The sequence below is a fragment of the Phaseolus vulgaris genome, chromosome 10 (genome assembly GCF_051622355.1).
Source record: "Phaseolus vulgaris cultivar YP4 chromosome 10, ASM5162235v1, whole genome shotgun sequence".
Classification (NCBI taxonomy): Eukaryota; Viridiplantae; Streptophyta; class Magnoliopsida; order Fabales; family Fabaceae; genus Phaseolus; species Phaseolus vulgaris.
The window spans coordinates 8,008,265-8,020,968 of NC_143507.1; the positions used below are offsets into that span (position 1 = coordinate 8,008,265).

The following is a 12,704-nucleotide window of genomic DNA, read 5'->3' on the forward strand; positions in this document are numbered from 1 at the left end:
TATTAACACAAAACCAAACATGTGAGGATGATTTTTCTGTCATGTTAGATAACAAAGGATGAAGATGCTATAAAGAAAGTTATCAAATAATATATCCTTTTTATATAATAGTATAGATATAAAGATATATTTTAAACTTAAAAAAGTATATTCTAAATCAATTTTTGAATTAATCCACATAAAAAATATTGTTTTGATGTCACTTGAATTTTTAAACATATAATATGTACCAAATCAACATGTCAATCAAGAAATAAATACAGATAAATCAATACTCTGTTAGTACATGTATGCCCTCGTTATGTAAAAATTAAATTTTTATTTAATTTCGGTGTAAGATAAATTTGTTGAGTTTTATATAATAATTATTTTTAAAGTATGTCCAAAGGTATCTTCTTGAAAGTCCAGTAGTTAGAAAAAGTTGTAAAAAACTTCGATATTACAGCTTTAGAAACTAGTTGATTAATACTATTTTGGGCCAAAACTAATAATATAATCATAATAACAGTAATAGCAACAGCAACACAAAAATTGCATACACATTGTTCTAAGTTAGTTAATTAGGTGAATAGTTTATGTGCTTTTTTTCTTTTCCGACCTTATTCTGAGTACATCATACTTTTTCTAAGGCCAAAAACTGTAGATTAAAATAGGGTGCAGTAGAGACAGAAAAAGCAGAAAAAAAAAACAAAGTGCATCAGTGAAAAATTAGGACAAGTTTTTATGCAAAACTATACAGCTGCACAAGCTCCTTTCACACAAGGTTCATCAACATCTATCTAGACCACCTTCACTTCTACATACCAAAAACCTTTCAAAGAACACTTGACAGTAGCATCACCAGCAGGTCCAGTACCATTTGGGTGCTGAAAAAGTCATCTACCAGTTCCATTTGGAATCAATAGATGGATGGTTCAAGGAATTATTCTTTAATCTTAATAGTAATAATAAAATTCTCTAGTCATAGTTTAGGAGTTTTGTCAATTTGCTAGGTAGTACAACTTGGTCCATTGGAACCGTTGGGTATAAGTTGATTTGAGATCATAATGTACTATGCCTCAGACATTGCTCTCATGCTCTTGAAAAAGTGCTACCTCATTGTGGCTGCTCAACTTCTTTTTCCCAAAGCTATGGTTGAGAGTTTCTCTAGGTTACCTTAGACCATAGTTCTTATGCTAACTAGTATTCTGTGGTGTTCAATGAGAACACCACATTTGCTCACCAATAGCTTCGTCAACTAATGGTAACTTCTAAGAAACTTAAATTGAAAAACCACTAGTCATAAGATCTAAATACAATACAAAACAAAAAAAATCAAAATAAGTTAATATGAGAAAACAATTAGACTAGGTATGAGAAACAAGTATCATAGGGCCCAAGCAGAAGTTGTTCAAAGTTTTCACTTTGTAAAGCTAAAGAAGGGAAGAAGGGGATGAAGGTAGTGACAGAGTGCAGGAGACAGAACCGTGTAGCAACTTACGAAAAATAGTATCCCTATACTCCATTACACAAAACAGTCTCCCTCCATAAGAGAAGTAAGAACTGGAACAAATTAAAGAATATGAATGCATTGCCCACATTTATATCCTTAAAAACAAAATGCATACATTTTAAAAAAATATTCAGAACAATTCTAAGAAAAACAAAGATCGGAGATGAAGAACGCGTCATCAAACCAAAAAACTAAAAAATCATTACAATGAGAGAAGAGTGGACCTGAGACTAATCAGAGACAATGTTCCAAGAGATCTTTGAGCAGAAACCCGAGGCACGAACGTGCAAAATGCACCGCAGCTCTAACAATGAGAAATGGAGAAGATGAAGACCAAATTTGAAAAATCAAATAGGGGAAAATGAAAATGAATACCAAATATACCAAAAGCAAAGTGAGAAATTAACCTTCAATTCAGAGGGAAGAACGGAGAAGTTGAAGATGACTTTCTAGGACAAAATCACAGTGAGAAACGAAGCTTCAGAAGGAAGAATGGAGAGGTGGAAGATGATTTTCTAGGTTAGTATAAAATAATCGAGTAATTATAATTTTGTTCACAGGTTAGTATAAAACATAAAAAAAAAAAATTACGTAATGGAAATGTTTCTTACCTTACTAAAATGGTTTTAGTCAATTGGTTACGTCGTAATGTTGGGCTAAAGCTCATACTCCCATACAAAAAAAGTTTCGTAATATAAAAAAATTGTATATAAGATTATGGTAAGAAAAATGGAGATTTCTTATTATCTGTGTAATCACTCCATGTATAGGAAATATATACTGTATGGAGACTTTCTCTCTCTAAATTACAAGTTAATTATGTAATGATTCACTAATCATAGGATTCTATGATTATCAAATTAATTGTATATAATTGCGTACAATAATTGTATATAATTTGATAATTATTATTTTCTTAATACGTAACACCACGATGGTTGGAGTTAGAAAATATGTCATTTTCATAAAGAAAATATGAAGAGATTTGAAGATGATTGTTTTCATGGGGAATAAATATATATATATATATATATAATAAAAGATAAGTTTTAAATTGAATGATATGAAAAAATATGAGTTGTGAAGGTATCATTATCATTTTCTTTATTAACTACTTTTACTTCCACATATAGATAGCCACTAGTATATAAAACTTAAAGCTTTCATGTCTCTCTCATTAGGCTTCAAAAAGTTTACATCAACCATCTAAATTAATAAGCTCAAACACATGGTTAAAGACGACATGACATATATACATACACTTTATCCAGATCAAACATGTGATCAACTTATTACTTTATCCATATGAAACATGTGCTTCAGCTTATTCTAAGAAGATCACTAGTTGTTTTCTCTTGTATATAATATGTTCATATACTACTATGGACCAAAATCAATATCAATATAATGATTCATCATATATTTTTTACAATTAGTAATTAATGTTTATAATAATTTTTATATTCAAATATTTTACTATAAATTATAATAAAATTAATATATTGTACATGAAGTTATACTTTTACTTGTTAGACTAAAAATATCAGCATTATAGTCCCTACACTAATATTTTTTCAATTAATCATGAAATTCTATCATTGTCAAATTAATTGCGTATAATTTGATAATCATTATTTTCTTAATACTCCCCTCAAATTGGTAGTTAAAGATCATAAACCCCTAACTTGTGTCAAGAGATGCATCATGCATATTTCTCTCAGTTCTAACTGTATTCTCCATTTCTTCTTCTATCTTTACAAATGGAAATTTTTTCTTTAGTAAGATGGTCCTACAGAGGAGGTGGAATTTAAAAAAAGAAGGTAGAAGTTAAGACATAACGTTGGTGTAATCATCCTGAACTGTAGTTTTTCTACACGATTGGAGCTTTGGACAATACAATATGTTACAAACTCTTCTATTTGTCAAAGTTTAAAATTTCATCTCACGCACGTAAAAAATGCAAAACAAATTTCTCAATTGAGAACTTCATAATACTTTCCTTAAAATCTAAACAACAAGTAAAAAATAATCAAGCAAGTAATTATAGTTTTGTTCACATGTTAGTATAAAACATAAAAAGAAAAAAAAATTACGCAATGGAAATGCTTCTTACCTCACTAAAATGGTTTTAGTCAACTGGTTACGTCGTAGTGTTGAGCTAAAGCTCGTACTCTCATACAAAAAGGTTTCATAATATAAGAAAATTGTATATAAAATTATGGTAAGAAAAATTGAGATTTCTTATTTTATGTGTAATCACTCCATGTATAGAAACTATATAGTGTATGGAGACATTCTCTCTACATTACAAGTTAATTATGTAATGATCCACAAATCATAAGATTCTATGATTATCAAATTAATTCCGTATAATAACGTACAATAATTGTATATAATTTGATAATTATTATTTTCTTTAATACGTAACACGGTGGTCGGAGTTAGAAAACATGTCATTTTTATAAAGAAAATATGAAGAGATTTGGGGAGGATTGTTTTCGTTCTCCCTTTGTTTTCGTTAGTAAAATGATAATATAATTGCATATAATTTTTAACGCAATAGATTTAAAAATAAATATATATAATAAAAGATAAGTTTTGAATTGAATGATATGAAAAAATGTGAATTGTGAAGGTATCATTATCCTTTTCTTTATTAACTACTTTCACTTCCACCTATAGATAACCACTACTATATAAAGCTCAAAGCTTTCATGTCTCTCTCATTACGCTTCAAAAAGTTTACATCAACCATCTAATTTAATAAGCTCAAACACATGGTTAAATACGACATAACATATATACATACACTTTATCCAAATCAAACATGTGCTTCAACTTATTACTTTATCCATATGAAACATGTGCTTCAGCTTATTCTAAGAGAAGATCACCAGTTGTTTTCTCTTGTATGATGAATCAGAAAGAAGTAAATCATATAAGAGAAATGCAATGCAATATTATTCAATCTCATTGTCTATTATCGAGAGTTGAGTGTTTATGTATAAACATAGTTAGAGAATGGAAAAGCAATGTATGCATGTAACCATGCATATGAATGAATAACACCTCGTTAAACTTATGGTTGGATTAACTAGGAGTAGGTGGTCATGGATTGAATTTTTCAAAATTTAATCTAGATCCAATAAAATGGATTGGATTTAAAATTCATATCTATTTTAACTAGATCAAAATTATTTGGATTTTTCAAATCCATTTAAAATAGATTAAATCCACTTTGTCAATTAGATTAAATTCACTTTATCAATTAGATTAAATCTATCTTGATTTGGGTCCTGGCCGACTCAGCTCGACATGGGTTTGAGCCCACTCGACTCGACATGGACTTTGACCCACTCAACTCGACAAGGGCCCGAATCAACTCGGCTCGACCCAAGCCTAGGTCGACTTGGCTCTACATGGGCCTAGTGTCGACTCAACCTTGGCCAAGACGACTCAACTTGGCATGGGCACGGGCCATCTCGACTCAACATCAGTCTGCACTCGCATGACTTGACATGGGCCTGGACCGACTCAAATCGACATAGCCCTAGGACCCAATTGGGTCCGAATTGACTCGAACCAACCAGGGCCCAGACCAAGTCAAAATCCAACCCAAAATTTATTTTGGATAATCCAAATATGTATCCAATCTATATCTAATCTATATCCAATTAAATGGATTGGACTTAAAATCCAAAAATATGGATTTGGATTTGAGATAAATCCGTTTAATTTGATTAAAAATAATATGAATTTGGATAATTATGAATTGTGAATTGGATTTGGCAATTTGGATTTTTTGTCCACCCTAAAAATGAGTTTTGTTAAAATGTCAACTATTTGAATATGAATCAAGTGAATTCATTAATGTTGAATATGATTACGAATAAAATAAAGATCTAATTCAAAGTGTTTTGTTTTGGAATACATTATAAGATTTTCACTGAGTATAGAGATAGCAAAGCAGGGCAGACCATACAGGCCGACCCGCTAGTAAAAAACGTAGGACATGCTCAATTTTTCAACCCACTGACCCGCTCTAGCCCGTCCTGCATAAATCCATTCATTTCATATTCTTCTTTCATTCTAACGTCGCTGCACACTTTAGGTTTTCTTCCTTCATCCCATTCCGCTGTTGCAAGTTCAACCCACACACACGCACGGTCGCTGACGCCGCTTTGCCTGCAATGTAGGCACACAAATGTACGATCACGAGACAAGCCTCCTTTGTCGTGCCGCACCGCTGTCGCGCCACTCTGTCACAAAAAAAGATTAAGCATTATGTGATGAATGCAGACTGGCCTACAAACCCATGGGTTGACCCTTATGCAGAATGAAACAAAGAATCCAACCTACATTAATTACGTGGGACGGGGCAACCTGACCTGCATTTTATGGGCCAAGTGCGGGGCAGACCTATGCAGAGTGGGCCTGTGGGGAACAGACTCACCCGCTTTGCCATCCCTAACTGAGTATGTTAGACACAATATTATTTATTAAGTTAAGAAATTGTTTTATGGTACATAACTATTTTAAAAAAAGTGCATAATTTTAAAAGTTATTTATAAAATGAAATTGAACTAGGATAATCCTACCTACAATTTGAATCCGCTTTTTAGGGTACTCTCATAAAAAAAAAACACCAAACACTCTTATAGAAATATATTCTATTCTCATCTCTATTTCTTCTCTATATTATTCTTTATATAGAACAATGAAAATATTACGATTTTTAGTTATATGATATCTGAAATAAAATAATATAGGAATAATATTTGGTTTTGAGAGATATTAAACTAAATATAATATAATAACACTAATATCCATAAGAGACTATAATTCTCTTTAGCTTTTATTAATCATCATTCCAAAGTATAAAAAATAGAAAAATTTCTTTTCAATATTGACTTAAGAAAATAAAATTTTTAAATAATTCACATTTTTTATAGTTAAGAGAAACCAGATTTTCTTTATGAATTTATCAATATTTTTAAATATTAATATATATATATATATGTTGATACACTTTATCCGAATAATAAAACTAAAATCACTTATTTATTTTTCTTTTAATTGTTCAACAATTAAGCATTAATATATAAGTTAAATCCTTTTGGACAGTATGTTTATACCAAGTCTCAATGCTAATTTTATTGAATTAAAATGGATTATTATCGTTTTTAGTAATATTTGTTAAAAAATACTAGTTATATATATATATCGAATATTTAAATAAATAAGAATTTACCATCGTAAATTAAAATAAATAATTATTAAGTATTGAAAAATTTGATATAAGTATTTAGATTTATATGATCTTAACTATTTTTTTTATATATAGTGATAGTAATATGTGATTTTTTAATACTAAAATTATTAAAGTTTAATTTTCTACTAAATCAATTAGAACTTTTTAATAATATGAGTGAATCAAGGTTTTTGTAAGAAGGAAATATAATATTTATTTTTGAGAAGGAGAGTACATGGTAGTTAATACAAGAATCTCGCCACCCTCCTTCTGGGAAATCATGATGGTAGCCGTTACAATCACGCAAACACACCTTTCCTATTTTGCCCCTACTGACTATTAAAAACGACCTTCTTCCTCCTTCGTCAGCTTCACTTCTCTCTTTTTCTTTCTAAAAAAAAAAGAATAAAAAAAAATTCACCTCCGTTTCGTTTCTCTTCCTTCTCCCAACTCTATAAATATCACACAACCATCACAATTCCCCTGGTGAATTCTTCTGTTTATCGTTCTCTCGTTCTGTTTCTCATTCTCCCTCTTGAAAGGTACGACCTAACTCGAATCTCGTTTTGAATTTTCTATTCGCCTCCTTACCTTTCGTTCTCTCGAGATCTATTTGAATCTCGCCGAGATCTGTCCGCGCCGATCTCCGATCTGCGCCTCTTCTCACTTCTGTAATTTCTCGAGTCTCTCCACTCGCGCGCTCGCGCATTGTCCGATTCCGTTACCGAATCCGAGCGTTTTGTTGAAATGGAACGAGAATTCATCTGAATTGTAATCGATTCGGCGTCTCGTGAACTTATTTTCAGTTTTCTGATGTTCATTTTGTTGTTGATGTAATGGCTAGGCTAGTTGTTTAGTTAGCTTCTGAGATGTGGTTTTGGCTTGTTTTAGTTAGATCTAAATTTTGATGCCGGTTACGCTGCATGAAATTGAGTGATAGGCTTAACGAAAATTTGAAGGATTGATCTGTTGAACAGATAAATTATTTAAGGATGTGAGGATTTAGAGTATCATATGTAAATGCATTATAAGATCAATTCACTCTTATATGTTTTAATTCAAGCAGAAGTATCCTATAATTTTATGGATCAGATATGTTTTTAAAGTTTTCTATTACCTATCGAGTATGATTCAGACATAATAAAAAATTATTAAACTATACTAAATTATAATTATATGTTAACTGTTTTATGTATATTATATATTATTCTAAAATCATTCTATTTCTAACGGTTTTCTTAATCGTTGAACAAGTTACAACAAAGTACACATTAGGAAAAAGTTTATTTTTACACGAAATTAGCAAAATTAAATTATGTCAATTATTCTTTTTAAACTGTGCTTGAATTAGTAGATGATATCTACTGAAAAGCAATTATGTTAATGACTAATGATACTAAATGGATACCTGTATTGTAAGACACGTTTTTTTTTTGTGTGACTTAGATCACTTCTATTTGACTCATTTGTACTTGACATTTTTTTATAGATAAACACATCTAGGTGCTACTAATGGGAAGTGTTGAATCTGCAAAAAAGGTATTCATGGATTCACTTCTAGAATTTGTTTTGTATTTTATCTTGTTATTTTTTAAATCATATTAAAGTACATTTGTGAAGGTTTGAATATTGAAAATGTTTTTCCTTGATTGTGAAATGTTGGTACTATATCCAGCAAAACATAGTTTTCTTTTTGTTCTATAAAACCAATATAAGCTTTAAGCTTAGTTTTATAGCCTTTTGTTCTGTTGCTGATTTTTTTTTTTTAATGAAGTGTATATTTAGACTATTTTTAATCATTCATTGTAGGATGCAAATGGAGGCCTCCTAGAGAAAAATCCTACAGTTGTTTTTGTGTTAGGTAAGCTGTTATCAATTTCATTCAAGTTAAGCATCTCCATAGTATATTCCCTCTAAAAGAACTTTTCAATCAAATTCTGGTGCATGGACTTTGTTTCAAATTGTTGAAGATGACCCTTGACCCTTGCTTAGTAATTTCATGTTATATATCTTCCCTGTGTTCCACTCATTAGTAAGAGTTTGGTCTTTTGAAAAGATAAAGTTGTGAATTTCATGTTATATTTCTTCCCTGTATTCCACTAATTAGTACGAGTTTGGTCTTTTGAAAAGATATTGTTGTGAATATCTACTGAAAAGGTTTTTTTAATCCCTTGAAATTCTTTTCTTTCTTGCTTTAGTTTACTTGCACGAGTTATAATGCAAATCCTGAATCTGCAGGTTTAATTGTTTTTTAGTTTCTCAGATGAAATCTGTTTACCATTTAGACAAGAAATTAGACCAATGACATTATTATTTTTTTGTTAAGAAAAATTTGAAAGAAATAACATACATATACTTGTTCCAATCAAAAAATAAAAAACATACAAATACTCGTAAACTATAGTGAATACATTGATTCTGAGTATTTATAAATTAATTGCAATCACTAATTTAAGGGCTTATTTTGTTGTTATGTTCCGTTTCCTTTTTAAGAGTGAATTTATTTATCATTTATGTCTAATGTGTTCATTGGAATTTACTGTGAATTTTTGTCTGACTTCTAACTTGGTTATTGATCTGATAATGGTATAGGTGGCCCAGGCAGTGGAAAGGGTACCCAATGTGCAAATATTGTTGAAAATTTTGGGTTTACTCACCTCAGTGCTGGGGATCTTCTGCGTGCAGAAATCAAATCTGGTTCTGAGAATGGGTGGGTACACGTTATATTCTTTATGTTAATATATTGTTGGGCTTAAATAGTCTTATATCATTTACCATTAACTGCTCGTTCATTTCATTTGTTTGGCAGTACAATGATTCAGAATATGATTAAAGAAGGGAAAATTGTTCCCTCTGAGGTAACAATTAAGCTCTTACAAAAAGCAATGCAGGAAAATGGCAATGACAAATTTCTTATTGATGGTTTTCCCCGCAATGAGGAAAACCGTGCAGCATTTGAGAAAGTGGTAATTGAGATACTAAAATTGAAAAGAAATAAAAATTGAACTATTCCGATATTGATAATGGTGTACTAACTTTGATTTCCAAAATGCATTATGGCTTTGCAGACAGGAATAGAGCCAGCTTTTGTCCTATATTTTGATTGCCCTGAGGAAGAGATGGAGAGGCGACTTCTTAGTAGGAACCAGGTTGAGGTTTATTTTTGTTTTGTTTTAATTATTTGTATTTCCTTGTGCTATTACTGAAGACCATTTCTTAATTATAAAGGGTCGAGAAGATGACAATATTGAAACGATAAGGAAGCGGTTTAAGGTTTTCTTGGAGTCTAGTCTTCCCGTGATTAATTATTATGATGCAAAGGGAAAAGTTCGCAAGGTAATTTATAGTTGTGCTTCTACCATAGTTTCATAAAGTTTCTTGGTTTCTTTGGTAGGGACATCACACAAATTTTTATCACCCAATTTTTTCTTTCGTAGATTGATGCTGCAAGACCTGTTGAAGAGGTATTTGAGACAGTCAAAGGAATCTTTGCTCCCAAGACTGAGAAGGTAAATCACTATGTTCATCTTATGTCAAGACTTTATATGTATAAGTTCCGTTTTGTATCAAAGACAAAATTTGGGAATCATTGTCTTCCCTAATGTATATGTCTCTTGATAATATAGTATGTTGTATACTATAATTTCGCTACTGATAGACTCCTGTCTTGCATGAATATTTTAAGAAGTTTAATTTTATATACATTATTATGATGTTAATTCTATATTGCAAATGTTGTAAAACTATAAATATTTAAATAATACTTTGACTGCCCTGTTTTTTCATTATCAATTTTATTTGTTTTAGTATAAATTAATGATAGGGTTGATATATTCTTTTCCGAATAAATAAAGATATAGACAACATGAATGAAAATATTATCTAAAGATGTGTGCCATTCAAATAGACATATTAACATAATTCTCAATTGGACACAAATATGAATTCGGTAAGCTGTGCTTGCTGGGCCTTCATGAAAACTTTTAAGAATCAGTTGCTGGCTCTCACATATGCTTTTAATATAAATACAAGACAAAAAAAAAATTATTAACTATCTAGAACATTCTTTAATGGCAAACTACTATTGTACGTTTAAGAAACATGAAGCCTTAATCATCAAACATTCTTAAACCCTCAAGGTAGATAAACTTTTTTTATTAGACTACTCTTTGAATCAACTATTGTAACAATTATATGAAGCCTAGTCTCTGCACATTTATGTATCGAGAATAGCAAAGTTGCGACCGTTAGAAGCTTGTAGTAGATGTTAACTTTTCTACCAGACTACTTACTGGTTTCATAAAGAAAGGATACTTGAGAAGAAAAGCTTTTGAAACTTAAATTGCAACCTCAATTAAGACAAGTACAAATAAAAATGTACATTGCATGTGATCCTTCTATTTTTCACTTGTTAGACGAGTGAGAAGTTCAAAGAGTAACTCTAAATTATAAATGGTCAACTTTTCACTAGAGACAAATGATTATTATTTTTTTTCATGAAAAGTAACATGCTATTTGAACTGCAATATTTTATGGGAGTTGATGTTCATCTGTGTTATTTGCAGGCTGAATGAGCATGTTAACCTTGAGTCCATGGTGGAAATTTGGAGGTAAATGTTTCATCATGAATGATATATAAGCATTTTTTTTTATTGATGCATTGTACTGTACCATATTTGTCTTCATGACATGATCACGAATCTAACGTGTGGAAGTAATCAAATTCACTCAGTAGATTGAAGTTTAGAAGTTTTTTTTTTTTCTTTTTTATGTTTAGCATTTTAAAACTGATTGCATGTTATATCATTCTTCCAAGTGGTAACGAATCAATTCTTGTTGGATTTGCTTTTCGGATACACGATCAACCATCTTTTGTAATGCTTTTTTAAATATTCTTCATGTCGTTTGGTTAATGATGAAAAGTCAAGAATATTCTCATTGGAATCATCCAAGTTGTAGCCTGTAATTTTGGCATATTATTGGATGGATCAGTTTCCGCTTGTTTGGTTTTTCTTTTGTTACCTCTCTTTCCATTCCTATTAAACTTAGAATTTTTTACTCAAAAAATCTTTAAATTCATACTCGATAACAACAACCTTTTTGTGGAAGTGATGATATTGCAGAAACTTTTTTCAATTAACGCATCTGCACAAAATTAATGGTATTAGATATTTAAGAGTAACCAAAAGGATCTGTGTTTGATATTTTATTCGTTTCATACGTTGAATAATAGAGTTTTTCCATATTTGCATCCTTTATTCCCCAATGAATAGCATATGGATATCATTTATCATTATTACATGTGAATAGATGCTGATTTATTGTGTATCTTGTTATTTTCCAGGTCATATGAGTATTGGTTGCTTGATCTGTTGTCTCACATTTTGTTATTAATTAAAATAGAAAATTGTAGTTTATACCTGAGGGTTTTACCTCTGTTATTCTATTGTTATAATAGCTTGTTGTCATTCATTGAATTTGCAATAAAGAATTGTATGGGATTATTTCTGCCAATAGAATGTGTACTCTTTATATATATTTTTCTATCACTGGGAAATACAACACACTAAAATTGCATTCTCCAAGATGAAACCTCAAGAGCATCTGCTAATACACCTGCTTGCATGCACAGAATCTTTAAAGTCAATAACTTAAAATGCCATTTAATATTTCAAGTGACTTTTTTTCTTTAAAAGCAAAATTTTCATCTACATCAAGTTTATGATGATTTAAGACTATTACTACCAACTTTTAATTTTAATTGAAATCTAAATTTTTTAAGTATTCTTACAAAATCGAAATACGAAATCGAACTATATTTCTTCACCCAAAAACTTTAGGTTTTCGCGGACAATTTTTTTTAAGGATAATTTATTTTTTACAAGGATCTAAATATTCTTTAAATATAGAAATTAAAATTTAAGAAATGTGTAAGTATTTTAATCATTTAAAAATGTATAA

General features: G+C 30.3%; 1 protein-coding gene across 2 annotated transcripts; it reads left to right on the forward strand.

The window, feature by feature from the left end:
* Nucleotides 1–6,983: 6,983 nt before the first annotated feature.
* LOC137818736 (UMP-CMP kinase 3) lies at nt 6,984–12,279 on the forward strand. Of its 2 annotated transcripts, XM_068622316.1 has the most exons (10): nt 6,984–7,285; nt 8,233–8,282; nt 8,553–8,604; nt 9,336–9,453; nt 9,553–9,709; nt 9,812–9,892; nt 9,972–10,079; nt 10,181–10,252; nt 11,309–11,353; nt 12,088–12,279. In XM_068622316.1, the coding sequence occupies exons 2-9, from the start codon at nt 8,256–8,258 to the stop codon at nt 11,315–11,317; spliced, it is 624 nt and encodes a 207-aa protein (XP_068478417.1). In that variant the 5' UTR covers nt 6,984–7,285; nt 8,233–8,255; the 3' UTR covers nt 11,318–11,353; nt 12,088–12,279. The 2 variants fall into 2 exon arrangements, with proteins under 2 accessions (XP_068478417.1, XP_068478416.1); XM_068622315.2 differs by lacking the exons at nt 11,309–11,353; nt 12,088–12,279 and having other exon boundaries at nt 7,016–7,285; nt 10,181–10,462.
* The last annotated feature ends 425 nt before the right edge of the window (nt 12,280–12,704 follow it).

What these genes read in the sequence shown, in the direction of transcription:
- LOC137818736 (XM_068622315.2), top strand. Translation starts at nt 8,256, where the DNA reads ATGGGAAGTGTTGAATCTGCAAAAAAG. An exon ending in AAATCTGGTTCTGAGAATGG is followed by an intron (nt 9,454 to 9,552) that starts GTGGGTACACGT and finishes TTTGTTTGGCAG; the next exon opens with TACAATGATTCAGAATATGA. An exon ending in GACTTCTTAGTAGGAACCAG is followed by an intron (nt 9,893 to 9,971) that starts GTTGAGGTTTAT and finishes TTAATTATAAAG; the next exon opens with GGTCGAGAAGATGACAATAT.